Source organism: Saccopteryx bilineata, chromosome 3 (genome assembly GCF_036850765.1).
Source record: "Saccopteryx bilineata isolate mSacBil1 chromosome 3, mSacBil1_pri_phased_curated, whole genome shotgun sequence".
Taxonomy (NCBI): domain Eukaryota; kingdom Metazoa; phylum Chordata; class Mammalia; order Chiroptera; family Emballonuridae; genus Saccopteryx; species Saccopteryx bilineata.
The window spans coordinates 277210886-277232005 of record NC_089492.1 but is presented as its reverse complement, the minus strand read 5'-3'; the positions used below and the strand labels follow the sequence as shown (position 1 = coordinate 277232005).

General features: G+C 53.6%; 1 protein-coding gene across 1 annotated transcript; it reads left to right on the top strand.

Annotated features, from left to right (window-relative positions):
* The first annotated feature begins 1331 nt into the window (after positions 1-1331).
* On the top strand, positions 1332-15653 carry LOC136330077 (collagen alpha-1(X) chain-like). Its single transcript, XM_066266574.1, has 7 exons — positions 1332-1461; positions 1762-1955; positions 5082-5637; positions 5993-5998; positions 9868-10061; positions 13755-13967; positions 14924-15653. Exons 2-7 carry the CDS (start codon positions 1775-1777, stop codon positions 15496-15498), a joined length of 1725 nt encoding a protein of 574 aa, XP_066122671.1. The 5' UTR covers positions 1332-1461; positions 1762-1774; the 3' UTR covers positions 15499-15653.
* The last annotated feature ends 5467 nt before the right edge of the window (positions 15654-21120 follow it).

The window sequence follows — 21120 nt, the reverse complement described above, 5'->3', positions numbered from 1 at the left end:
CTGAGCACGGGCAGAGGCTGCCATCTGCTGGGCAAACCAGATCCAGGCGCAAATGAGGTGAGGATGATGGGAGCCCAGGTGCCACCAGCCATTTCTCCTGCCTGGACTCCCAGGGCTCGGTGCATTCTCACCTTGGCTCTCGTCCCACACTCTGCAGCCCTGTGCCGGGGTGTGGAGAGACAGATGGGAAGACTGAGGCCCTGAGGGTCACTGCAGGAGGCCGGGGCAGGGCTCTGAGCACCTGCCCATGCCAGCACAGGGCTCAATGTCACATCTGTATCTGTTTTACAAAGTGTTCACCACTGCCCTGCACGGGAGCCAGCGGAAGCCCCCATTCACAGAGGAGGAGATGACGCTGTGTGACATGGGCAGCAGACGTGGGGTCAGGGTCAGCACCCTCTGCAGCCCAATACCTCCTTCCTCCCTGGAATCTGGTATGAGGAGAAGAGGGGGAGCCTTCCGTCACTCTGTCAGCCCCATCCTGACCGGTGACCCCTCTCTGGCCACAATAGCCTCCAAGACCAAAGGCAGAGGCGTTGAGAATGGGGGTGAGGGAGGTGGTGCTGGCAGGGAAAGCGAGGTCATCGGGGCCCCAGCAAAGGAAGAGGTTCCAATATGCAAAGCCCTGGCCTCCCCCCACCACCCAATATACAGAAGGGAGACTGAGGCCTGGGGGCCTCAGGGAAGGGGTGGCTGGGCTGGGAGGAGACCCTGAGGCTACTGATTCTATAACCTGAGGAGTCTATCCAACCCAGCAGGCTGACTGCCATCAAAGCTTGACCATCCTGGGTGTCCACTCCCAAGTACGATGATATGGGAGGGGGCATATGGAAGTTTCTAGGGTAAGGTCTGTCATTTGGCAAGTGTATATGAGGCTTGCTTCCGGGGACAGCTAACCAGAGGGGTCAGAGCAAAGCTTTGGACTCCAAGAAACCATTCACTACGTGACTTTGGGCAAAGGCTTTCACTTCCCCGAGCCTCAGTTTCTCCGTCTGTAAAGGGGGTTATAACTTCCTCCTAGGAATGTTATAAAACTATTGAGTCTCAGGCACAGTCAATGCCAGCACATGGGAACAGGCATTAGATTGGCTGAACTTGACCATAGGGGAAGTCTGTCCAGGAGGCTTAAGTTCACACAGACACATAGACACGCACACCCCCTCCCCCAGATCTGGAACAGTGGGCACTTCCTCATTTCAGACACTCATGACCCAGGGGTGAGGGGATGGAGGGGTGTCACTGTGGTCAGCCTGGTTCAGCGCCCAAAAGAAAGTATTGAGTCAGGAAAAAATATGGGAAAGGGGATGTGGGATTGGGGGGGAGGGTGAGAGGCGGGGCCGCCCAGGATGCTCCAGGCCCTCCGGGCTGTGTCCACTCTGATACCGGCGTCCTCCTGCCTGGGAGAGGGGAAGCAGATCGGAGGATATCTCAGTGACCCGACCAGAAACTTTCTACCCCCAGGTGAGGCCAGGACCTGTGTCCAGGTGAGGGCAATGGGAGCTTTTCCCTCACCAGCTTTCTAAGATGTGGCCCCAGGGACACCCTGATTTGTGATAGGAAGGAGGGCCCCCATCCCCGCTCAATTGGGGGCTGGGCTCAAAGAAGTGACCCCACTGCCCATCCATCATGCAGTTCCAAGGGGTGAGGGGCCCAGGGAAGGGAGGGAGGTTCCTGAGGGCGGAGAGGGATGAGCCCTGGGACTGAGAGGGTGAGGAGGGTGCGAGAGGGGCTGGGTGGGCCAATCCCGCTCTCCCCATCCAGCTCCTTCCCCAGGATGGACAGGGGCTCCAGCTCCTGGCCCCCCCTCGGACTAACCCTGCTGCTGCTCCTGCTGGCACTGCCGCTTGGGGGCCAGGCCAGCACACAATGCTACGGGATCCCGGGGATGCCGGGCCTGCCCGGAGCCCCCGGGAAGGATGGGCATGACGGACTGCAAGGGCCCAAGGGTGAACCAGGTAAGTGGGCTGGCCAGCTGGGCGGGTCACCTGGGGCCTGGGGGTGGCCACCAGAATGTCTGTCTGGGGCTGACCTGGGGGAAGGAGGACAAACAATCGGATGGCAAGGAGTGTGGCACCTTCCACCACACCTATTCCCAGGGCCGAGTCCAGCTCTCACGGCAGGTGTCACCCCCGTGTCCTCAGAGCCCAGCCCTCAGGCCTCCCTAGTTTTCTCACCTGAGATCAGGGAGAGAAGATGAGCACCTGGCCCACAAGGCGATAGGAAGGGTCATAGGAAAGGGTCCATGAGCAAACCTTGGGCAAACTCTAAAATGCTAGGCTACTGTTTTGTGACAACCCCTCCACTGCTTGCCCTGCAACATGCACCCCTGGAGAAGGTGGGACGCACACAGTGAATGCATACAGTGCACAGACGAGCCGGGTTCAAATCCCGGCCCCACTGTATGAACTTGTGTAAGTTACTTATTTAACATCCAGTACCTCCGTTTCCTCATCTGTATAATGGGAAGATGGCAGCGCCTGCTGCGCAGGGGGAGCCATGACAATTAAGTTTAAATATAAAACTGTACCGAACACATGGTAGGCATTGGATAAGTGTCGGCGATGGTTGTTGTTGCTGTTGTCAGTGTTTCCATCAGAAATCTGCTCACCTTCTCCCTAAGATCTGGGTAGCGGGAGGGGCGGGGAGCTAGAAGTCAGGGTCACAGCCATAGAACCTTCTACTGGCGATTCGCTGGCGAGCTCCAGCGTGCGCAAAGGGGGCCGAGGGCAGGAGTGGGGCTGGTGTCGGGCGAAACTGGCGTCTCTGGTGCCTAGTTTGAAAGTAGGTGCGTATCTGGGGGGTGGAGCGTGTCTGGAGGTGGCACGTGTGAGGCTGGGCTGGGGTTGGGCAGAGTTGATGGGGGAGGCAGAGGTTGGAGGATTAAGGGGGGCCGTGGAGAGGGATGTCTTTAGGGATTTCCTGGCTGCCCTCTTCCCTCCTGGCGATGGAGTGGAATTTTACGACCACTCCAGAAGAAATTCTCCAATTCAGGGTAAGCTGAATAAGGGTCCTAGGTGTGCTGTTTTTCAGGGCCCTGTCCTTGAAGCTCCCTCTGGAGTATCTCACTGCCCCAGGGTGGCTGAAGGCCACCAGGTTTTGAGCTCCTTCTTGTGCCAGGCACAGTTCCTAATGGGATAGATAAAACTGTTAACTCCTTTGTAAGGGAGAAAACGGAGGCGAACAAAATTATTTACTCCCATTTTATAAATGTCAAAGCTGAGTTTCCAAGAGATTGAGTAACCTGCCTGAAGTCACATAGGGGAATCCTGGCCAACTCCAAAGGCCATTCCTTTCACCACTACCCTCCACTGGGCCCCGCCCCACTGCTGAACTTGCCCCTCCCGTTCAGTTGCTGGAAGACATCTCACAGGATGAGACGCAGCCCTGCTCAGCATCACGGACAGCCACCGCAGGAGCCTGACGTTTCCTGGGTACTTCCCATTCGGGCCCAGCAGGTGCATCCTCCCACATGCTCTTCTAGTGGCTCTGTGGGACCCGTTCCATTATACCCTTATTTCATCTGGGCATGAGGCTCAGCGAGGGGAAGTCGCCTGTCCAGGGTCACGGTCACACAACCTGAAGCCTAGGTCTGCTAGGTCCTGACCCCCTATTCCTGACCCTGGGACCTAAAAAGGCTCACAAGCCATATAGAGGGTCTGTCACAAATAGGTTTGTATTGACACCCACTCCTAAGGAAATCAGGAGGAAGAGGCCTCGAGGGCCGGCAGGCGTGGTCAGAGAGGGCACCCTGGAAGAGGAGATTGGCATCAGACCCTAAGAGATGAGCATGGTTGGGAGAAGGAAAGAAAAATCCCACAGAGGCTCCGATAAGCAGGGCAGCAACAAGAATCAGACGTTCTGACTGCAACTCAGGCAGACTTGACTTTGAGTCCTGACTCCACCACATACCAGCTACATGGCCCTGGGCAAGTCTCTGGCCTCGATTTCCAAATCTTCAACGCAAGGGCAGTTGAACCAGGACAGCTGTCATAAGGGGCTGACCTGGGCTGAGTGGACATGGGCTGAGTGGACGTGGGGGAGCTAGAGAGACCAGCCCCCTTAAAGGGGCAGCTTCTCTTTGGCTCCATCCAGTGGTTCCCATGAATTCGGCTGGCCTGGGGAATAGATAACAGGTTTTGTAGGGTTCTGAAACATAAAATGTTGAAGGCCCTCTTTAGGAAAAATAATATAAAATTAGGGATACATTTGATTGCATGGAGTGGGTATTACACAAATCTACACATCTTACAAAATTATATGAAAACTACACACACACACACACACATACACAAATAGTGCACGTAAAAGTGGAGCCCTGTGGATTACATGAAGGTCAATTTCCCGATTTTGATATTGTACTTTAGTTATGCAAGGTGGGCCACTGGGCACCAGAGGAGAGCACAGGGCACCTCCTAGTCCTTTTTTTTTTTTTTTTTTTGGCAACTTCCTGTGAATCTATTAATTATTTTAACCTAAAAAGTTGAAAAAATATAAAATTAGGCACAGGGCCTTGAAGGGGCCGATTCCAGTCAATGGGGCCCGAAACAAGTTTTATGAGCTTTCCGGGAAATCTGCCTCTGACCAATCTTCTCACTTTTGTCAAGAAAAACTAGACTTTTAGGTGAGGTCTGACTTTGCTCGTGTTGGGCTCTAAAGGAGAAGGTAGTAAGACATTGTGTAGCCAAACAGAAGGTCTCTGAGGTCGCGTGCTGTCTGTGGGCGGACAGCTGCGGCCTCTGACACACGGAGCTCCCGCCCTTGACACTTCCCGAGCTGGCTCGTCTTACCCTCTCCATCACGACTGTGGAAACCGAGGCCAAGAGGCAGGTGCCTTAGCAAGGTCAGAGGGCGAGTCTGTGGGGGGAGGGCATGGACCAGGATCTCCCTCCCCTCTGACCAGCTTATAAGCTGTTCTGCTCCCCCCCTGACCCCTTGCACACTGCTCCCAGGTGGACAGTTCATCTGGGGGAAGGAGGTTCCAGAAACCGACCCCCAGTGGTGTATCCCCTGGAGGACAGCCCCAGGGCCCCCCTTCCTTGTACACCGCCCCATCACTTCCTTCCCACTTGGTCTCTCCCCAGGAATCCCAGCTATTCCTGGGACACGAGGACCTAAGGGTCAGAAGGGAGAACCTGGCACACCTGGCTATCCTGGAAAGAATGGCCCCATGGGAGCCTCTGGGAGTCCGGGGGTTCCAGGACTCACGGGACCCCCCGGGGAGCCGGGCGAGGAGGGCAGATACAAGCAGAAGCACCAGTCAGTGTTCACAGTCACACGGCAGACAGGCCAGTATCCAGCATCGAACAGCCTGGTCAAGTTCAACCGGGTCGTCGCTAATCCACAGGGGGATTACAACACGAGCACGGGCAAGTTCACCTGCAAAGTCCCCGGCCTTTACTACTTCGTCCACCACACGTCACAGACGGCCAACCTGTGCGTGATCCTGTACCGCAACAACGTCAAGGTGACCATTTTCTGTGACCACATGTCCAACAGCAAGCAGGTCAGCTCAGGCGGCGCGCTGCTGCGGCTGCAGGTGGGCGACCAGGTGTGGCTAGCGGTCAACGACTACAATGGCATGGTGGGCACAGAGGGCTCCGACAGCGTCTTCTCTGGCTTCCTGCTCTTCCCCGACTAGTGGGACAGACCCGCTCCAGCCCCAGACCATCTCACCTCCCTCAGCTTCCCTGCACAGAATTGCTGTGCCCCATCCTTGCTCAGGCCATTCTCCACATCTGATGGACTCCTCCTCCAGGAAGCCTGCCCTGACACCCACCCCATGAGCTCTCTCCCTTCTCTGAGCTCCTGCAGGAGTCACCGCTTTGACACTTAACCAGAACCTCTGGTACTATCATTCTTTTTTTCTAAGTCTTGGAAGACTCAGGGAGATATAGAAATAAATGATTAAATCAATAAATACACATGGCTCTGATCACTCACTGCCACCTTAAAGAAGCAGGTCTCTTCATCTTCAGCGTTGCACCTGCTACAGCCATCTGTGGGCTCTATGCTTGCATGGGGCATTTAGCTGGGGCTCAGTAAAGGTTGGTGCCAATGCTGAGACACTCAGCATCATTTGGCCATTTGGGAGAGAGGTGCTCAATTGTGACTGAAGGCTACAAGTGGTCCCCATGAGGCCTTCTACTGTCACTTATTTGGGTGAGAGGCACTGCTGTCATTAAAAGTATCTGATCACAGGTAAACAGGGGTGTGTCTGAATTTTCAGGTTTATGTTGACCTATGATGAATTTCAGGAACATTTTTCACAGGAGGGGTTTGGGCTCAGGTAAGCTCAGCATAGACACAGATAGATCAGATGTGCAAAAAATTTGTGCTAAATTAATGAGTGAATTGGGATGAATGAAGAAGTGGGTAAATGAATGACTAAGAGAGTAAATGAATGAGTGAATAAAAACATCATAACATTATTGAGCACTTACTATGTAGTAGGCATGATGCTAACCAATGTATTATATTATTTAATATTCATAACCAAGCTTTGAGATGGGAATGAATGGGTCAGAGAGAGAGAGAGAGAGAGAGAAGGAGAGAGGGATGGGAGGGAGAATCTGTCTCCCGGATAGCTCACAGACTCTGGGAGTCCCCAAAGATCATCTAAAGTCACTGCTGCCTACAAGCTGTCAGGGCTTCACTGTGAGATCCCGACGGTCAGGCAAAGCCACCGCGATCCTTGTGGGAGGACCAGGAGGCCGTTGGATGCAGCACTTTCACACTCAGAGCAAGACCAGAGGCCAGGGGTGGTGACCATGAGAAGGGGTTGACAATTCAGATTGGAATAGATATAAAAAGTTTAACTTCCCTGTGCAAACTGCAGGTTCGGCCTTGGAGCCCAGTGAGACCAGTTCCGGTCTGCACCCACCTGTCCCAGCCTGTCTGGGATTTCAGCTTGGCTCCACAGGCCCCATGGAGCTCCCAGAGGGCTTGAGTCGAGCTCTACAACGACCTCCATCCACTCCCCCACCTTTACCCCTGAAAGGGGCTGTTTCATGCCTCCATGCCTTTGCCACGGCGTTCTTCCTCCTGCAGAGCCCTCCCCTACCCGCCCCGCCATTCATACAAATCCTCTGTCCACCTGCACACTACACAGGCTTCACCACAGAGATCACCTCCTTTGTGAAGCCTTCCTTGATGCTCTCCTTTGTGTCCCCACAGTGCCCCCCACAGACTTGGACCACAAACTCACAACTCTGTAGAGTCCAGGTTCCCAAACCTGGCAGTGCAACACAATTACCTGCAGACTTATTTACAAAACAAAAAGACAGATTTCTGGACCCAAGGCTTTTATATCAAAGTTCAGAGAAAACAGAACTGTGGGTGAGTGGGAGGTTTGCCAGGGGAAGCCAACGAACCTGGTCCACCAACTGGCTTTCATGTACTTATTCACTTAGAGATCTGCCTCCCCTGCTGAACGGTAAGCATCCTTGAGGGCACAGCCGTTTTGACACATGCCTTCACATAGTAGGGGCACAAAAAATGTGAGAGAAAGGATGGAGAGACAGATAAAAACACACTCAGAGCAAGACCAGAGGCCAGGGGCAGGGAGCCCAGCCTGGTCCCAGAGTCCGGGTGCCTCTGGCAGGGACACAGCCGGGGTCACCGGGCCAGTCTGGCTCCTGTCCATCAGCCACTTAGCAGTCCACCCAACGATGCCTCCAGTGATACATATTTCTCTTTTGTTTAAAAAATCAATATGCCGTTTATGTAGGCCACAGTGTCAGATCAGAAACCTGCACTTTGGAAATGACCATTTGGTGTCATTTTTATTTTCCATAATTGTTTCCCTGTTGTTCTCTCTCTGTCAGGGGAGACAGGCCTTTGGAAATGCCAGTTTGTCTGCTGGGCTGAGAAGGACCTGGGGAGGGTTCTGACAGGGGGCAGGAAAGGAGGGTGTGGGACAGGAGCCAGAATGAGGACACCCCACGCTGTAAGGAGTCCCTCACGGACCAGGATGCTGAGGCGACTTAGGTGTCTGAAAAAGAAACCCCCTCTCTATCAGGGATGCAAGTCAGCAACTCTGTGGGCACAAAGACTATCTGGTTCCCACTCAGGGGCCAAGGCCTAGAGATGCCCTAGGTCCTGATCCTTAGACTAGACCTTTCCCTAACCCAGGCATGACTCCTGTCTCCCCAGGCTCCAAGAATTCTGTCTTTTCATATAAATCATACTGTTCCCAGGTTTGTGTTTTGCCCACCAAGGGCTGGGCACTCAGCTGGGCACCAGATAAACGGGGTTACATAATTGGCTCCCACATCAACCCCAGGAGGTAGGTGCCCATGACCCCAACACATCGATGGGGAAACAGAGGTTAGTCAATGTGCCTGAGGCCACATAACCAGAAGAAGGCAGAGCTGGGATTCGAACTTGGGAGAGGCCGATTCCAGAGCCATGTCCTTACCTCTGCCCTGCTGCTTCTACCCCAGGTTCAAGCCCATCTTTTCCCATTGCCATCAGCCGCCAAAGAATAAGAGGCCAGGCCCAAGTGGCCAAAGGAACCCTCAGACGGACCTCTGGACCTGCAAACTACTAACGCTCTTCTCCCTGTCCAGAATCCACCGCTGTCCCCTCCTCACCCAGGCCTGTGTCCCTTTGGGCCTAGAGTTGGCTGAGCCCAGAGACCCTTTGGTTTTGTACAACTACTCTTTTTTTTCTCTATCATCCACTGCAGTTAACAACGTCCATCAAACAGCATCTACAAGCCCAATGATTTTCTATCTCCAAGCATAGGGGTCGAGACAGGCCCTCCTGGCCCGCACCAGCTCCTGTGCTTGCTAGGCCTCCACCCCTGAGCAGACGCCATGTCTCCTGAGACGCAGCCTCAGAAAGGGGCTGATATCTGGTGTCAGGTGCCTGGCTCCAAGTCCTGCATCTGCCACTTGCACGAGGCCCGGGCTCCAGCGGTCCCTTCTTTTTTGTGACACTTGTCACAGGAGCAAGGAAACAATGACACCCATGTGTCATTGGGTGGCTCAACACCAGTCTCCCCCAGTGGAAGAGATGCTCCCTGCGGGCGGGGAACCAGGACCGGTCTGCTTGTGGCTCTATCTCCCCATGCGGGGCGCCTGCAGGCTTGCAGTAAATACCGCCTAGCTGGGCCTCAGTGTCATCTTATTTAAAACGAGCGTGATGGGCTGGGGGTGACCTCCAAGCCCCTCTCCAGCTCTAACTTGGTGTGATTCCAGGATCAACAAGCAACAGGGCCCTGCCTGTGCCAATTACTGTCATCAGCTTCCAGCCCTCCTGGAAGCAGGGGTGGGGGGGTATAAATAAATAATGACTGCATTTAAAATTCATTTTTCATTATTGGATTATTTTCCGAGAACAGGGAAAGAGCAGGGGTGCAGATCGGGAAAAAAGCAGAAGAGAGGAGCCCAGTAAGGGAGAGCCTGCATGGCGTGATATTAACAATTAACAGGTGCACTGCGCTTTGCTGCTCACCCTCCCCTTCTCCTCCACCGTCCCACCCGAGCGCCCCAGGGCCCCATGCGATCTGTAGAGCGGGTGTAATCATGGTCCCCGTCGTGTAACAGAGGAGATGGGGCTCCCTTGGGCTCCCGGCTGAGAACGTTTAGCTGTTGAGTGGTAGAGACAGGTTGTGAATTAAGATTTCTGACTCCCAAGTCCAGCACCCAGGTCAGCCATGTTTCCATTTCGTTGAGGAACACCCCTGTTCCTTAGAGATCATGAGGTCAGAGGCCCTGGCACTGAGCCACCAGCTGTGGACACTCTCCCAGGACAGCCTGTTCCTGCCACAGCTGCTGAGCTGGCGAAACCGAACTCGCCACCTGTCCGCCCCATTTACAGGAAGCCCTTCCCGATTGCAGAAACAGGACGTGAAACTGCCTGAAGGCAGCAGGACAGGGTGAGAGGGGGGTGTCCGGGAGGGGGGCCGGCCTGCAGGGCCCAGGGGAGGGGGCCGCCAGGGGAAGGCTCTTCCTCCTCTGGGGAATGGAACTTCCGCTTTGGTCTGAGAGCATCAGGCTCCCGGCTCCTGGTCCCACTGCCGCCAAGCCAAACAGCATCACAGGACCCCAGATTCCCAGGTAAGAATGGGGCTCGGTGCCTGGGGGGAGTGGCGGGCAGGACCAGCAGGGCGGAGGGCGGTGGTTCTGAAAATGCAGACCTCGCCCTTGCCTCAGAGCCACCTGGAAGGTTTAACACTGTGGGTCCCCGCCTGGGCCCAGACCTCGGGAACCCAACTCTCAGGCGGTGAACTTGGGGATCTGCAGGAACCTAGGGCCCAGGTGATGGGGAAGAAGCCTAACATGGGAGTCACCAGCATGACGGCTTGTGGGTCAGCGAGACTCCAGCGGAGCCTTGCTTTTGCCACTTAAGTGCCGGTGATCTCGGGGCAAGTCACCTCTCAGCTGAGACACTCTCTGGGGATAACAGGACATTTCAGGGGTCTTATGTGCCCTAAAGGAGATCAAGGTCACCCAGTGTTGAGCACACCACCTGGATCAAGATGTCAGAGGCAGAGAGGGACATCAGAACCTGGGTCCCCTCCGCTCAGCCCAGCATTTCTCAACACCTGCCTCTCTTATTTTCTCGCATGCCGCTGTGAAAGCTCAGCACAACTCTTTCAAAATATATATATATATATATATATTTTGGTGGAGTTGTGGTGAGTTACTAGTTCGTACTGAGTGAGGTCCATGTTTGTCAAGAAGGGGGTGGGATCAGGTGCCACACCAGGGGCCTTATTATTTTTAGGTTCCATCTCATTTCAGCCCTGTCAGGTAGAAATTAACTTTGCCAGAGAGTCTCAGAGAGGTTCGGGCTCTTGCTTGAGGCCATGCAGGGAGGGTTCAAGGTCAAGTCGGCCTGACTCCAAGTCAGGGATAGAGGAACTGTTGGGGCTAGAAGCAGATGGAAGGGTCAGTGATGCAGGAAAGACGTGAGTGAGGGGCAAGGCAGACAGTGCTGATGACTGCTGAAGGCTGGGGGGGTCAGACCAGGTGAGTGTTAAGTCAACACCCACGTCTGAGACTCAGTGGCCCCTAAAATGAGCCAGAACCCAGATCTCCCTGTGCCCTCCGCCTCCCACTTCCCCAAGAAACCTGAGTCTTGTCAAAGGTCAGGACCCTGCCCCCCCCACCCTCACCTCCCTGGCAGAGGCTCTCCTCCCCTGGGCTGCCTCTGCCTGAGAGGCCCCCTCTCCCTGAGCCCAGCCTCTCAAAGGAACTGACCCTCTCTCACTTTTCCAACCATCTTCCATCATGTCCCAAAACTTGGGGATTCTTCGAGGGTGGTGATAATTTTTAAAATAGCCAGCATTCAGTAAGAATTCTCAACATGCCAGAGTCTGTCATAAGCCCTAACTCATCTGTCTTCCCGCCAACCCTACAAGGGAGAGATTAGTAATAGCCCCATTTTACAGGAGATACTGTGGCCAGAGACAAGTGACCTGTCTGAGGTGCTTAGCTGAGAAGTGTCAGGGCCTGATTTGGGCCCTAGAAGTATCCTTATGACACTCTAGGCCTCTCACCATTGGTGTATGTTTGCTGCCTAACTGTAACTAATAGTAGTGATAAGAACTTCCTTCTCTGGGCGCTGGCCCCAGATCCAGCGCTGTCCTAAGTGCAGCCCATGCACCAGCTCCTCCCTTCAGGCTGTCTGCCTCCAAAGTCCTTGCTTCACCACCAAGTACAGCAGCCCCTTAATGTAACAGCCTGTGAGTGCTAAGATCCCGTGGGTGTGGGTTTGAGTCCCAACCACAGGGGGCCGTGTGACCTTGATGGAGTTCTTTGTCTCTCTTGGCTCAGTTTCCTCATCTGTAAAATGAGAAATCAGGAATACTTTTCACAAGAGGCTGGTGTAAGGACCAAATCCAATGAGCTAATGGTACATAAAATGTTTGGCACAGGGCCAGGGGCCTGCTAAGTGCCCGATGCATGGATTATTCAAGTTGTCAAACTGTCATTTTGTAAAACCTCCAGCAAGAGTGGGAACTGATGTTCATTCAAAAATAAGCAGGCTCCCCTGAATCACCCTCTGTTCAGAGCAGGGCAGCGCCTGAGTGGGTCACTCTCAGCCCTGGTCGCTGCCTGCTGGGATTAGGAAAGGGCCAGCACCAGCCTCTTACCAGGGCCCACAGCCTTTGGAGGGACCCAGGAATATTCTGCCAGAAGAGCTGGGCTGGTATGCAGGCAGGGACACTGGCTTTTGTGCCAGACAGGCCTGGGTTCAAGTCCTGGCTGCAGTCCTACCTGCGTGACTCTAAGCAAGTGCTTTGGCTACCCGGAACCCCAGTCCTCTTTCTTTATTTTTTTTTTAAGATTTTATTTATTGACTTTAGAGAGAGGAAAGAGAGAGAAAGACTGTGCAGAGGAGCGGGAAGCATCAAGTCATACCTGCCTCTTGTATGTGTCTTGACTGAGCAAGCCGGGGTTTTGAACCAGTGACCTCAGCATTCCAGGTTAACGCTTTATCCACTGCGCCCCCACAGGCCAGGACATCAGGGTCCTCTTCAGTGTAGAAATAATAGCTTCCTTCTTGTGGGGCTGCTCTGAGGATGTGCAGTGGCTTGCTGTGGAAACAGCGTAGTCACCCTGAATTTAGAGGCTCGAATGAATGGGAACACAGAATAAAATCCCAGATAGTCATGCCACCACTGCCAGGCCCTTGCCTCCTGCCACTCTGAGCCCTCGCTCCCCTCTGGCCATGTGGCCTTGCTGCCGGTCTTCAACATTCCCAGCTCTATTCTGCCTCTGGGCCTCTGCCCACCCCTTCCTCTCCCCCAGAGCATCCTTGCCACGGCCCTTCCTTGAACCTTCAGCTCTCAGCCTAAACATCACTTCTCAGAGACCACCTGCCCTGTCTAGAAAACTTTGCTGGTGGCAGGGTCCCCCTCACAAAACCAGCCACTGCCCTCCCCAGCTCAAGTCACTCTCCCTCTGGGCTCCGTCCCTTTGGTCTGAGCACTGTCACTGTCTCTATTTCTTTTTTTCTTTTTTTTAAGATTTTATTTATTCATTATAGAGAGGGGAGAGAGAGAGAGAGAAAGAGAGAGAGAAGGAGGGAGGAGCAGAAAGCATCAACTCCCGTATGTGCCTTGACCAGGCAAGCCCAGGGTTTTGAACAGGCAACCTCAGCGTTTCCAAGTTGATGCTTTTTATCCACTGCGCCACCACAGGTCAGGCACCGTCTCTATTTCTGTTCACCTGTATGTTGGCTGTTTATCGTCTGTCTTCCCCTGGACTGTCAGCTCCATAGAGGCAGTGGCCATATCCAGCTTGTGCACCACCGTACCCCAGCACTCAGAACTGGGTCTGGTGGACAGGACACACTCAGAGAACACATGAACGACTGAACCAATGAACCAATAAATGAATCAATGAATTTTAAAATTGCCAGGACCCTGACCAAGCTGTGGCGCAGTGGATAGAGCATCGGACTGAGATGTGGAAGACCCAGGTTCGAGACCCCAAGGTCACCGGTTTGAGCGCAGGCTCATCTGGTTTGAGCAAAGCTCACCGGCTTGGACCCAATGTCACTGGCTCGAGCAAGGGGTTACTTGGTCTGCTGTAGCCCCCCGGTCAAGGCACATATGAGAAAGCAATCGATGAACAACTAAGGTGCCGCAATGAAGAATTGATGCTTCTCATTTCTTTCCCTTCTTGTCTGTCTGTCCTGATCTGTACCTCTCTCTGTCACACACACATACACACACACACAATCGTCAGGGTCACCACAGCAGTGACCTACCACATCTTCTTGTCCCCCACCAAATGCAGGAAGCAGCCGAGACAGGGCGGTGATGAAGACCCCGAGGGGCGGCCTCCTGGCGCTGCTGCTGCTGCTGCTGCTGCTGCTCCTGGGTCCAACAGATGTCTCCCAGGCCCAGAGCAGCTGCACTGGCCACCCGGCCATCCCTGGGACCCCAGGCATTCCTGGGGTGCCAGGCTCTGACGGCAAACCTGGGACCCCAGGGACAAAAGGAGAGAAAGGTGTGTACTCTGGCCTTTCTGACTGTGGCCCTACCTTCTGCCTCCCACGTCACAGTTGCCTATCTGAGAGGCTGTAGAATTACTTTTAAATCCATCATCTGGCTGAGCCCTCACAATTACTTGCAAGGAGAGGATTCTGATTCCCATTTTACAGATCAGGAAACATATCCAGAAAGGCTGCCTACCATAAAGACTTCCTACCATAAAGAGCCCCCTGTGAGATCTAATTCATTCGTTCATTTACCCATAGCCAACCACTCTCCCCAAATAATCTCATTGAATCCTCACAAACCCACAGAATCATATTATCCCCATTTTACATATGAGGAAGCTGAGTCTCGGAGAATTTGTGTCAGTTATGGTGGCACAATTGATAATGACAGATGTGTCCTGAGAAGCACGTCTGTCTGTCCCCTGTATCCACGTTCTCAGCCACTACACTCTGCCACTCTACTAGGGAAGAGGTTCTATCTTGTCTTGTGCCAAACTGCTTGGAGAGTGGTGGAATGGGAGGGTTCTAAGGCCCACTTCCAAGTTCAGCAAGAAAGAATGCCGTGATTGATTAGGGATGTCAGCCGTGGGGGAGGGAACAGAGTGGGACAGTGTGTGTGCCAAGAACTCATTATGCAGCCTCCAGGCTTACAGCCCAAACAAGGACGCTGTGTGAGCTAGTGAGGAGGACGGCCCGCGCCTTCCTTAGGGGGACACTGCTCCCTCCCCGTGCGGGGCCATCCCCCTTGCAGCCAGGCACATCACAGAGTTGGAAAGCTACACTGGAAGGGGACTCAGAGGCCCTCTGGCCAACTCCCTCTTTTGCACGGAAGAGAGGCTGAGGCCCAGAAAGGAGCAGAGACCTGTCCAAGGTTGCTCAGCCAGACTGGCTGCCTCTCAGCCCAGGGCCCTTCCTTCGGTTCTCAGTGATCACAGCCTCATTTCTCTTGTCTCTGCTTTTCCAGGGATGCCAGGGCTAGCTGGAGACCATGGCGAGTTTGGAGAGAAGGGGGACCCAGGGATTTCCGGGCATCCAGGAAAAGTTGGCCCCAAGGGCCCCGTAGGTCCTAAAGGCTCCCCAGGGGAACCCGGCGTCCGTGGTCCCAAGGGTGAATCAGGAGACTATAAAGCTACACAGAAAATTGCTTTCTCTGCCACACGGACCATCAATGTAGCCCTGCGGAAGGACCAGTCTATCCGCTTTGACCATGTGATCACCAACGTGAATGGCAACTACGAACCTCGCAGTGGCAAGTTCAACTGCAAGGTGCCCGGCCTTTACTACTTCACCTACCACGCCAGCTCACGAGGGAACCTGTGTGTGAACCTCATGCGAGGTCGTGACCGCATGCAGAAGATGGTCACCTTCTGTGACTACGTCCAGAGCACCTTCCAGGTCACCACGGGTGGCATAGTCCTCAAGCTGGAACAGGGGGAGAGTGTCTTCCTGCAGGCCACCGAGAAGAACTCCCTGCTAGGCATCGAAGGTGCCAACAGCATCTTCTCTGGGTTCCTGCTCTTCCCAAACCCAGAGGTGTGATCTTGTGGGGCTGATGCATTCCCCCCCCCCCAACACTTTGCCCACCAGCAATGCTCACTTTACCCCAACACTACCCCTGCCCAGTCAAAGCACATTGCCTCGGTCTCCATGGATGTTGCTGAATGAATGAGTTAATAAACTCTTCATGACCAAGAGCTGGTGGTCTAATTCAACTCTGTGTCCCAGCACCTGACACATAGTAGATGCTCAGAATTACTGCTTGAATGGTAGCTGAATGACCAAAAAATGAGTGAATGAATGACCTCTGACAACAGAAACCCTAATCAAGGGTCTCCAAACTTTTTACACAGGGGGCCAGTTCACTCTCCCTCAGACCGTTGGAGGGCCGCCACATACAGTGCTCCTCTCACTGACCACCAATGAAAGAGGTGCCCCTTCCGGAAGTGCGGCAGGGGCCAGATAAATGGCCTCAGGGGGCCACATGCGACCCGCGGGACGTAGTTTGGGGATGCCTGCTCTAATTGGAGGTGACTGGAGGGCCAGACCCTGTCCAACTCTGTGACAGCCACACTGTGGGAGATGTGGGGGAACACTATCTGTTGAGCACCTACTATGTTCTGAGCACTGAGCTAGGCACTTTCCTCATTCTCTTTCTAATGCTCACACTCATCCTGGAGACATGTTGCATTGAGCCCAGTTTACAGAGGAGAAAACTGAGGATTGGAGGGATGAAGAGATTGTCCTCAATCCCGCAGCAGGGCTGGGATTTAAGGGCAGCTCTGCCTACTGATGACCTGAGACCTCTTTCAAGGCAACAAGTCTAGGCCAAATTTTAAAGGGATTTCCTACTTATAATGTCACATAGCCCCACCCAAGGAATCAAGGGACCCTCCTCCAAAATCTTAACTGACCTTAAAGCCAAGACTCGTCCCCCCCCCTTTTTTTATTTTTTATTTTTCTGAAGCTAGAAACGGGGAGAGACAGTCAGACAGACTCCCGCAGGCGCCCGACCGGGATCCACCCAGCACGCCCACCGGGGGGCGACACTCTTCCCCTTTTGATTCCCTCCGTGTGCTCCCCTCCCAATATCTTCCCAGACTGGCACAGCTCAGCCACCCAGTTAGAACAAACATCACTCCCTTGCTCAAGCTCACAGCTGGTGTCCATGGATGTTGCTGAATAAATGAGCAAATAAACTCTTCACGACCAAGAGCTAGTGGTCCCCCTCAATGGCTTCCCACTTTTAGCTGGACATCCCAGCCCACGACCATGGCCTTGAAGACTCTTGATGGATTGGCCTTCCAGTCACACTCTCCCTTCTCGTGGACAAAGAATATCTCCACTTCAGACCAGCTGAGCCCTTTCTGTTTTCTGGGCAAAGCCCATGTTTTCTGCCTTTGTGCCCTTACTGTCACTGCTCCCTGACTATCTAAGCATCCTTAAAAAGCACATTCGAGCCACACCTCCTCCCTGAAATGCGACCATTCCAGCCTCACACCTCTCACTCCTCTGACCTCCTCTGACCCGGTTTCTACTCACTCAGGTCTGAGCACACACAGCCTGCATCTGGCTTCTCACTGGTGCCCACCCCGTCCCTCCAGCTAGGCTGTGGGCACTTTACCCTGCCCATCTTTGAACCCCAGGCCCCATTTATTGAGCATGGTTTCTGCCCCATCTCCTGGCCTCAGGCCTGGCCTTGACGTCCTGCCCCAATCTCAGACTCTTCAACACAGACCTGGAACCTTTTCTCCAGGAGCTAGGACTTCTTTTTGCTGCTCAACCCTTTCAGTACAAACTGTTTGCCTGGTATTTGAATTTAGTATTAATAGTTATAATAATAGTAACCACACCACAGTTGATTACTGCGAACCTAGTCCTTTATGTACATTAGCCCATTCAGTTTCCACCACAAGTCCTAGGGAGATACATATCCCTATTTTACAGATAAGAATCTGAGGCTCACCTGACCAGGCGGTGGTGCAGTGGATAGAGTGTCGGACTGGGATGCGGAAGACCCAGGTTCGAGACCCGGAGGTCGCCAGCTTGAGCGCGGGCTCATCTGGTTTGAGCAAAGCTCACCAGCTTGAGCTCAAGGGCGCTGGCTTGAGCAAGAGGTCACTTGGTCTGCTGCAGCCCCCCGGTCAAGGCACATATGAGAAAGCAATCAATGAACAACTAAAGTGCCACAATGAAAAACTGATGATTGATGCTTCTCATCTCTCTCCATTTCTGTCTGTCTGTTCCTATCTATTCCTCTCTTTGACTCTCTGTCTCTATAAAAAAAAAAAAAAAATCTTAGGCTCAGAGAGGGCAAGTGATTTGCCCAGGCCCACACAGCTGACAGGCACACAGTGGGGATTTGAGGCTGCTTCTGTTTTTCTCAAAGCTCTTGCTAAACCTGTAGACATACCGCCCTCTTGCCACCCTCACCTGTGTCAGTACCCCCTCAGCAGCCTCCTCCACAGTCCCCCAGCCCCTCACCTGAGCCCATTGCATTCTCAGGCCTCTGCGGGTGGCTCTGTCTATATGGGCTCTGTCTATATGAGGTAACTCTGGTGGCTGGAGTTGAGCACATGTGGGGTACCCCCTTTCACTGCCAGAACCCAGGCGAAGTTGCCTAGAGCCAGGAAGTCAGAGCTTGTCTGTAATGCTGCTTCAAGCCAGCTGGCTCTCCTGCAGGACCTACACTCCTGACTTCTGACCAAGAAACCCTGACCCTGACGCCTTTCCTCCACCAGACACCCCCCCCCCCAAGGCAGGACACTTAACAATGCCCCTCTGCGCCTTCCCACCAGCTTCCGGGGCTGCCAGCAATCCAAGGCCCTCACTGCAGGTTCAGCTATGCCCATCAGTCAAACATATTGTGCTCTACAGACATTAATATATCTAAACCCCTCCCCGGTATTATTGCTCTTTCCCAGCGATGGGGAGGGTTCCTCTCCACAGCTCTCTGGGAGATGGCTAAAGTTCCATCATAGGAACCAGAACCAGGAATAACAAGGAAGCCCAGAGGTGACCGACCTCAGATGGATCTCAGATACCTCGCCTATTCCATTGCTGCCCAGACACCTCATTTTCCCCTTTGCCCCCTTCTGATAGGGTTGAATCTCGGATACCCTGACCGGGCTAGCAGTTGGGCCGAAGAAGAAAGGAAAGTCGGTCTTCTCAGGCCTGTGGTGGCCTTTGACCTTTGTACATTCATCTTGTCCCTGACTCCCAGCTCTCAATATGACAGAGCCCTTCTAGCTGCAAGTGACAGAAACCATCTTGAACCAACTTAAGAGAAAAGGATGGGCCCTGGCTGGTTGGCTCAGTGGTAGAGCATCGGCCTGGCGTGCAGAAGTCCCGGGTTCGATTCCCGGCCAGGGCACACAGGAGAAGCGCCCATCTGCTTCTCCACCCCTCCCCCTCTCCTTCCTCTCTGTCTCTCTCTTCCCCTCCCGCAGCCAAGGCTCCATTGGAGCAAAGATGGCCCAGGCACTGAGGATGGCTCCACAGCCTCTGCCTCAGGCTCTAGAATGGCTCTGGTTGCAACAGAGCAACACCCCAGAGGGGCAGAGCATCGCCCCCTGGTGGGCATGCCGGGTGGATCCCGGTCGGGCGCATGCGGGAGTTTGTCTGACTGTCTCCCCGTTTCCAGCTTCAGAAAAATACAAAAAAAAAAAGAGAGAGAGAGAGAGAGAGAGAAAAGGATGGACTTATCAGAAAAACCCAGAGGTGTCCTACAGGACCCAGGAGCAGGTGGGATGGCCCAATCTCAGTGGCCATGGGATCCAGACATGGATGCCCACAGGCCATGGCTGCCCTGCCTCCCTCTGAGATCTCTGGACTCTGAACCTCTCTCTACCAACTGGCCCTTTTGACTGGTAGGGAAAATGGGAAAAAATGGATTGCCCCCTCCACCTCTAATGACATACTTAAGCACGGGGTTAGTTAGCCCCTCCCTCTCATGGAAGTGACATCCAGCTTCCAGATCCCAGGAGAGGGGATCTGATTGTTCCTCTTCGGAGCAAGGGTACTCCTGGCCCAATCATCTGAGGCCATGAAGCAGCGGGTCTGTAACAATAATAGCAGCTCACGATTATTGAGCTAAATGTCTGGCAACCATTCTCTCTAGGAACAGTCACACAAGCCTGAGGATCAGCGGTTCTCAGACTTAGCAAGCACCATAGCCACCAGGAGGGTGATGTGTTGGAGTTAACTTTTCCTAAGAGTTTCCAGGTGATGCTGCTGCTTTTCCCAGGGGACTACACTTTGAGAACCACTGCTCTAGCCTGACCAGCAAGTGGTGCAGTCGATAGAGCATCGGACTGGGATGCAGTATCCAAGTTTGAAATCCAAGGTCACTGGCTTGAGCGTGGGCTCACCAGCTTGAGTGTGGGGTTGCTGGCTTGAGTCCAATCATAGACATGACCCCATGGTCGCCAGCTTGAGTCCAAGGTCGCTGGCTTGAGCAAGGGGTCACTGGCTTAGCCCTCCCCCACCCCCCCATCAAGGCACATATGAGAAAGCAATTAACGAACAACTAAGGTGCCGCCATGAAGAATTGATGCTTCTCATCTCTCTCCCTTCCTATCTGTCTGTCCTGATCTGTCCCTCTCTCTGTCTCTCTTTCTGTCACACAAAAAAAGAACAACTGCTCTAATCTTACTGCATTCTACAGATAAGAATAATGAGGCTCAGGCAGGGGATCTTATCTGCTCATATCACACAGAAGATCTAGGATCCAGATCCAGGTCTGTTTAACCCAGTGTTAAGCTTGGTGCCCTATGGCCCAGACTATAATGACCCAGCCCCATGGGCGGGGGCTGTTCTCAGAGCAACGTGGGTGGGCCCTACTAAATATCTGCCACTTCCTGGCTACAGTGCCTCATCCCAGGTTCTCCACCTCTGCCCCAGTTCATTCTGACCAGCGTGGCCCTCCCAGTGACCCACAATGCTTTGAGCCAGTCAAGAAGAGAAAAGAAGAGTGAAGGGCAAAGAAAAAAGGGTGGGGGCTTAGTAAGTAATGATAACAGCTCACCCGGCGTGCAGAGTTAAACACTGGGTTAACTCATGTAACCATTACCATTATGTTTCTGTTTTATAGATGGGGACACTAAAACAGAGCAGTTCAGTGATTCGTCTGTTGTTACAGAATTAGTAAGTAACAAGACAAGGGTTCAGGGCAAGGCAAGTCAGCACTGGAGCCTAATCTCAATCTCGGCTCCCTGTGGCAGGTGGGGGCGCCCGGAGGGGTTGCGTAGTGTGGCGGTCGAGTTAGACGGTCAGTCACAACTTCAAGTCCTTCCTGGGCTTCTTACTAGCTGTGTGACCATGACAAGCAGCTGCCCCTGGTCTCCTATTTCACCCACTCTTACAAACAGCGCAGCAGTGAGCGTCCTGGTCCACACCCTTGATCCTTTTCTTGGATTAAATTCTTAGAAGCGAACTCCCTAGGGGGAAAGGATGTGCAAAGTTGGAAGGCTTTGCAATGTGTTTCCGAATGGAGGCCTGAGCAATCAAGACTGAACTAGAAGATGAGGTCCAGGCTCGCTGCCACCAGGGGGGAGCAGATGCCAGGAGAAGGACGACCTGGAAGAGGGGCTGGTGGCCGGGAGGATGGAGGGGTGGATGAGATGGGACCCAGCTGGTGGGAGCCCATCTGTCCTCCCTGTCCTC